The 7,123-nt window shown below is 45.1% G+C and overlaps 1 protein-coding gene across 1 annotated transcript in view; it reads right to left on the reverse strand.

Moving 5' to 3' along the window:
• Window positions 1–7,095, reverse strand: part of LOC147023401 (LIM and senescent cell antigen-like-containing domain protein 1) — a 77,965-nt gene extending 70,870 nt beyond the window's left edge. The window contains exons 1-2 of the mRNA XM_085888783.1: window positions 6,919–7,095; window positions 6,684–6,732 (exon numbers count right to left, since the gene is read on the reverse strand). Coding sequence (XP_085744909.1) covers window positions 6,684–6,703 — 20 coding nt within the window. The 5' untranslated portion in view covers window positions 6,704–6,732; window positions 6,919–7,095. The remainder of the gene's footprint in view (window positions 1–6,683; window positions 6,733–6,918) is intronic.
• Between the last annotated feature and the right edge of the window lie 28 nt (window positions 7,096–7,123).

Below are 7,123 nucleotides of genomic sequence, written 5' to 3' on the forward strand. Positions count from 1 at the left end.
TGATTTCCAATCATCAATTTGGTTTCAGACCAGGTCACTCTACCCTGGATATGCTGCTTCTGCTCTCCTATCAATGGATGGAGGTCCTCAATGCCAGACAGGAAATCCGAGCCGTATCCCTGGACATATCACGTGCTTTTGACACAGTCTGGCACCCTTCCCTACTCACCAAACTCTCTTCCCATGGTATTCAAGGCCATCTCCACTCATGGCTTCCTCTTCCTCTCCTGTCGCAGTCAACGTGTGGCCCTAAATGGAGTTCTTTCATCCCCTCTTCCTTTGCAGGCTGGAGTTCCTCAAGGTAGCGTTCTGGGCCCTGTTCTTTTTCTGGTTTTCATCAATGATCTCTCGGACTCTCTGGAAAATCCTCTATTTCTCTTTGCCGACGACTCCACCCTCTGCCGTACCATCTGTCATCCCTCAGACCGGCAAGCAGCAGCTTCTTCGCTCACTGCAGATCTGGATAAAATCACAAACTGGTCCAACACGTGGAACATGTCTTTCAATCCAGACAAATCTCACACTCTCACTATGTCTCTTCGAAAGGACCGTTTACAAAACCCCCCATCCACTTTCTCAACAATCCTCTGGAAGAAGTCTTTTCTTTCAAGCTTCTAGGTCTCACTATCTGCCATGACCTTTCCTGGGAAAGTCACATTTCCAACCTCGCCTCAAAAGCCAGTCGCCGACTGGGAATCCTCCGTCGTGCTAAGTCCTTCCTCGGCCCTCTTGAGCTCCTGACCACTTACAAAGCTTTTGTCTGTAGCCTGATGGAGTACTGCTCTCCCCTCTGGGCTGGTGCTCCTGCCTCCCACCTTTCTCGGCTTCACGCTGTCGAAACCAGGGCATTTAAGATCATCGGCATCTCCCGCAATGAAGCTGAGTCTTTGGGCCTCTCACTCAATCACCGCAGGTTGGTCGGTGGTCTTTCTGTCTTCTACCGACTCCTCTCCAGCCTTGCCCCCCCTGCTCTCTCTGCGATTTGTCCCCACATTTCCACAGGGCGCTCAAGGTCCGCCAACAACCCCCTTCTGGTAAAACTACCAAAATCACGAATCACTGCTCATCTTCACTCTTTCATTCCTCTTTTTTCCCGCCTTTGGAATAAACTTCCTCACTCTATTCTTTCCCATTCTTCCCTCCAGGCTTTCAAAACAGCTGTTCACCACCACCTATCTTCCCCCATCCAAATCCTCGATCTTTTCTACCCCCGATAATCCACCCAAGCCCACTTCCTTCATTTCTCCTGCTTTCCTTCCTGAAAGTCACTGAAATGTCCATCTTCTCTTCGCCATGTTCCCCGTCCCATCCCCATCCCTCTCCCTTCCACAGTTCACCTAATGTGTCTGTTCCCCACTGTTTTGTCCCTTCCACTCCCACCCCTCTTGTCTCATGCCTCCTTGCTGTGAGTTGTGTGTTAGCTCTCATACGAGCCTCGACCAAGGTATACAAAAAAAAAATAAAAATAAAAAAAAAAGGTTCCTTTCGATATACAGCACAATCAGATATCCAATATGGCGGCTAGGCAGCCATCTTGAATTTGGTTTCCGGACAATAACTTGAGAACGGCTTGACTTATTGATTTCATTTTTGTGTGATATAATGGGGGTGGATAGGGGAAGGTTCCTTTCGATATTAAGCGCAATCCGATATCCAATATGGTGGCTAGAGCAGCCATCTTGAATTTGGTTTCTTGACAATAACTTGAGAACGGCTTCACACAATGATAATATTCTGGCGAGGTATAATGGGGTTGAGTAGAGGAAGGTTCCTTTCCAAAATGGGCATGCTGCGATTTTCACTGTGGCAGCCACGGCAGCCATCTTAAAATTGGTTTCCGTCTATATCGAAGAGAACGCCTTGTCCGATTCAATCCATTTTTGCTGGGTGTGTTGGGGTTGAGTAGAGGAAGGTTCCTTTCGAAAATGGGCATGCTGCGATTTTCAATATGGCCACCATCTTGAAATTGGTTTGCGTCAAGGGGCTGAGGGGTTACGCCGCTTTGCGGTGCTTTTTTTTTATAAAAGCTTTAAGGTTCTCGCATATCTCCTCACAACCGCGCACACATAAAGCCGTCATAATTGATGCAGTCTGAGGGAGTTCAAACCAGTTTGGCCGATCTGTTCATGGTTCTGTGTGAACATACAACTTGAACATGACAATTGTTGTCAGGATTGCAGATGTTTGAATCCGCCGGACAACCATAACATTGGGCTTTTAAAACTCATAGTTTGGAACGATTACTCCTGACCAACACGACATTTGTTGATCAGTCGGAGGATCTTCGAACCTGAGAACGTCTAAATTTAAAGTTAATTGGTGTCCGACCAGACGAAGGGGAACGTGCTGCAAATTTAAAAATATGATTATTTTTTAATTGTTTAAGCGCGTGGGAAGAAAGCCGCTGCACAAAATTGTAGATGTGCAAGATTTGGCCTGAACGAGGAAGCAGCGAGGATGAAGGAAGTGAGCCGGGGTTGGGGGCTTGTGAAGAGCCCAGGTGAGGAACTTCCACCATTCCTGAAAAATCTCGCCAGGAAGTGGGCGTGATGTCCACCCAGGCCATATTTGAGCAATTAATAAATTGAATGAAAAAATGGATGACCAGAGTGAATGAATGGAGGGTCAAATTAATTTTAAAAAAAAGGTGGCGGTGCATTCAAAATACACCACCCCCATGTCAAATAAATAAATAACAAATCCTCCAGAGAGCGACATTGCCGGGGTGCCCCTGGCAATGCCACCGTGTAGCACATGGAGACGGAATTGGGAGGGAGCGGTGTGCAATAATTGATGAATTCCTCAATTGCATAATTAAAATAAACAAACAATAATCGAAATATAATCTTTTTTATCAAATGCCTCATCGCAAACCAAAACCACCACCGTTTCATCCGAGTCTAAGTTTTTGAAAATTCAGTAATTCATCGAAAAATGAATAATTAATCAATTAATTGATTAATCAATAAATCAAAAATACCCTTTATAGCCAAATCACTTATTCACCATTGTGTCCAAATATCAACTTCCTCGCTCAAAAGGTGCCTGAGATATTGCAAGGATGAGAAAGAAAATAAATACGGATTTAATAAATCGATAATAATTAAGTAATTAATCAATTAATTGATTAATCAAAAAAATAAAAAATAACCTTTTCGCCAAAGCACATCTTCACTTTTGTGCCCAAATTTCAGCTTCCGAGCTCAAAAGATGGCTAAGATATCGCCCGGACAAACAAACAAACAAGAAAACAAACGGAGTAAAAACCGAGTACTCCCTTCGGCGCTTGGCGATGACATCACGCATCACTTGGATATGGAAATGGGAAGGAGCGGTGTACAATAGTGAACACATGGAGCGTCAAATGGATAAAAATAATGAATGAATGAGGAATGAAAAGTGATTTGGGGGTGAAGTTTGAAATCAAATGGATGAACAAATGAATGATCAAAGTGAACAAATCAGGAACGAGATGAAATGCGATTTGGGGGTGAAGATTGAAAATAAAATGGAAGAAATAAATAATGAATTGAAAGAACGGAGTGATGGTATGGAGAAGAAGATGAAGGGACAATTATTGAAAACGAATGGCCTAGAGAAGCATCGTGCTGGTGTGAATGTCACTCTGCTCCAGTGGAAAGAGACCGTCCAAGTGACGAGCAGGTTCGAGGGGTGAGGGAAGCAACCTCTGTGGTTTGTGGTACGGCACTCATGGGCGCATGTTTAGACCTGGAAAGGGTTATTCTGGTACGTCAGGGACCGACGGGGTGCAACGCGGCACCAGCTCCGAGGTACATGAGGTGGCAGAACCTGAGCCTGTGAGCCAAGTGTCCGAGCCTATGACGTGTGGGGTTACGGGCGAGCCTGCTCACAGTGTGAGCAAGGTTGGACCCCTGGTGTATGTGTCTGGGCCTGCGCTGGAGGGCAAAGCTAAGTCTGTTGTTGTGTGTGAGCTGGTGTCGGCGGTGGTCATGCCGGTTCCTGGGGTGTTCAAGACAGAACCTGTCAGGGTCGACTCGGGCCCCAGGGTTGTCGATCCGTGGAGCATGGGGTGTGTATTAGCTACCACGGGGCAGCAGATAGGAAGGAACATGTTGAACTGTAGGGCACTTAGAAAGAGACAGGCCACTGTGAGCCTGTGTTAGTTTGAGCCTGAATTGGTTTTGAAATGCGCTTGTTCTTGTGATGCAAGAGCTGCGAGTCATGAGCAGCTGGCGACTCATGCCAATGGAGAAAAGTTGAAAGAGCAGGAGGATCAGGGCCAGCAGCAGCTGCAGGGAGGGGCAGAAAGGCCCGGTATTAATGGGGTTATATGTAGCTGCACTTGGACAAGCAAGGCCAGAAAATTTTAATTTAAACAAGAAATTGTTTTGGAGCAACCTTGGTGGGAGTTGGTCCCCAGGCTGCAGGTTTCTGATCAGGTGTGTTTAAGGGGGTCAGCTTCGTGGGAATTTGCCCCCTTAGAGATTGGGTTGGGCCACACAGCTGTTGAGCTGCACTGGCAGAATTTGGACGTGGTGTCCAACCACGGGTGGTGTGGTGCGACCCGGGCCACACAGAGAGTCTGGTAGAGTGGCATCCCTTTTCCATCGGGGAACTGTCCGAGTGAGTGTCTCAGGCCGGTGGGGTCGCCGGACCCTGGAGGGGGTTGAGACCTCTGGGGGGGCTGAGGTGGTATGGTGTAATGTGAGGACCACTAGGGGGAGGTGTTGCTGGTTGTGCTTTGGTGGCGGCACCACTGAGGGCCAGTAACGGCCTGATGAGGTGACCGCCCCGATATGCGGCATAGCAGCCTCTCCGAGGCTCTGGGACAGCCAGCATGAGGAACCTGCCATGCTGGGCTAGGCTATGGACACAGCTCGAACTGCATGGGGATGTCACGTAGTTTTCTACAACTTTTGTTATATATAGAATACAGCCAACACGGGTTGGCAGACTTTGCAAAGACTTCTCTACCCATTAACTTTCATGCAACTGAGCTCCAGCACCCTCCCCAAAGCTTTACCATTCGGCCAATGGGGTTTATAGCAGTCATTGGCCAGCCAAAGCACAGACATATTATCATGGCAAAATAGAAGTACATCCCCACCCTGCTCCCAACACAAAGCATATGGTACATGACGCACTGTTGGATAACACACCTGGCCACATTCTCCCACATGACAAAAGACGTCACGGAATACTCATCATACAATACATCTGGTAAAAACCTGGACAGTACAAGTTTCCAACTTGAGGCAACCCTGCTGAATGCAGAACAGGTTTCATAACTCGATACTGCTGGAATTCAATGATAATTGGAGGAAAAGGAATAAACATGTACAAAAAAGAAATTTGACCATGATTATTGTTGGAACATTTTGTTTGGATAGCATTCTCGTGTGATCTCGGTCATGAAACTGGAGACCATATTGTGAAATTTTGTTACAGTGAAGCCTTGTGCATCAAATTTAATCACTACAGTTGTCTCTCCATCAGGCTATAGCCTTTCTCCCCTGGACAGGGTCTTTGGTCATCAGTTGATGACCTAAATGGAACCTTTAGCACAACAATAACTTTTGTGCGACGCATACGAATTTGTTTAGCAAATCGATGAATACACTGACAAATAAATTATGAATCTATATACAAATTTGAGCCGTGTGTGTGTTTGTGTGTGTGCACACAATTTGCTGTTGTTGACTGCTATCTCCACACTTGGGTGGGTTTTTGATGGAACGGAGCCCGAGCAGGTCTCAAAGTGTCACCATTTTCTCAGAGATTGACAAACAGATGTTCGTCAAACTTTCAGAGGTTAATCAGTGAGTGCCGGGAGTGTTTTAGGCAAATAAAAAAATAAAAAAAATTGAACATTTTGAAATATATATATTTAATTGCTCCAAAATGTCAAGCCTTTGTAACTGTGGTAAAGGTAGTATTAAATGATCCCCGACCCCATTAACGAAGCATTTTAAGCCCCCACAAAAAAAACAGAAAAAAAACCAAAATATTATTTCATCAAAATGCCAACAGGATTAGAAGAGCACCAGGCAATATAAGGTACTCCTGCTAGCATCATATATTTATCAATACTCACAATAAAGGATTGTTTAAAAGTCTGAATGTACAATACTGTACTGCATTATATTTAAATGGAAATAATGCCAGAGAATAAGCTTCCCTCACCCAATCCTCTCCCAAGACTGCAAAATCGAATGATCAAATGAAGCAAAACAAATCAAAATTGATATTAACTTTCATTTCACAAATCTCCCTAAAAAAAAAAAACACCTGAATAATCCATGCAAATGCAAAACCACATCGTCAGATCGGTTGAGATTTGAGATTTCTTTTTCATTGACGAACTGTATCAATTGAACGATGTCCTTCATCATGCTGCATTCACCCTCAGAGGTAATTAAGCTAAGTGAGTTTGGCTCACGCAGCTGGCTTCGGGCCGGGAAAATCCAGACACTGCATAGCGTTTACAGTCCTTTCCCACTATGCCGACACGACTGGAAATGGAATACAAGTGGCTTGCACGAACTTTGGTAGGTGTGTGGATTGACATGCTGGTGAACAAGTATCTGGCATGTGATACAATAGTTTAAGTACCGGCGCTTAGCGAATGTATGTAAACAACAAAAATTTTGAGTAACAATGCCCTAAGAATGGTGAGCAAAGATAATGTTTAAACATCATACCTGTCTTCTTGTGGATTCATGCGCCGTAAACTTGCCTGTGCTCTTCACCCTGGGATACCACATACTGTGTACAACTAAATTGCAACCCCACTCAGCCTGTACACCCACCCACCCACCCACCCACCTCATAATGTACTGCGATTCCCTCACCCCACCCTCAACCACTCTCTCGCTCACACAAGTGCACTCAAACACTTCCCCACACCGTCACCACCATGTTCTCATTCTATTATACCTTGTCGATGTGCTGATCTGTCAGACAGCTTCAAGCCACCATAAGCTCAACCACGAGGATGAAGTCGAGGCTTGAGTGCATTGTACGGAGAAGACAAGATTATGACGGGGTAGTTCAAATGTGGGATATCTAAAAATAGAAATTCAATAACAGAAAGATCTTATATTTCACCCAAAGATGTTTTCAATGTGAAATCAAAATAACT

Source organism: Eptatretus burgeri, chromosome 7, assembly GCF_056783735.1.
Source record: "Eptatretus burgeri isolate ZD-2024b chromosome 7, Ebu_testis_v1, whole genome shotgun sequence".
In the NCBI taxonomy this organism is placed as follows: Eukaryota; Metazoa; Chordata; class Myxini; order Myxiniformes; family Myxinidae; genus Eptatretus; species Eptatretus burgeri.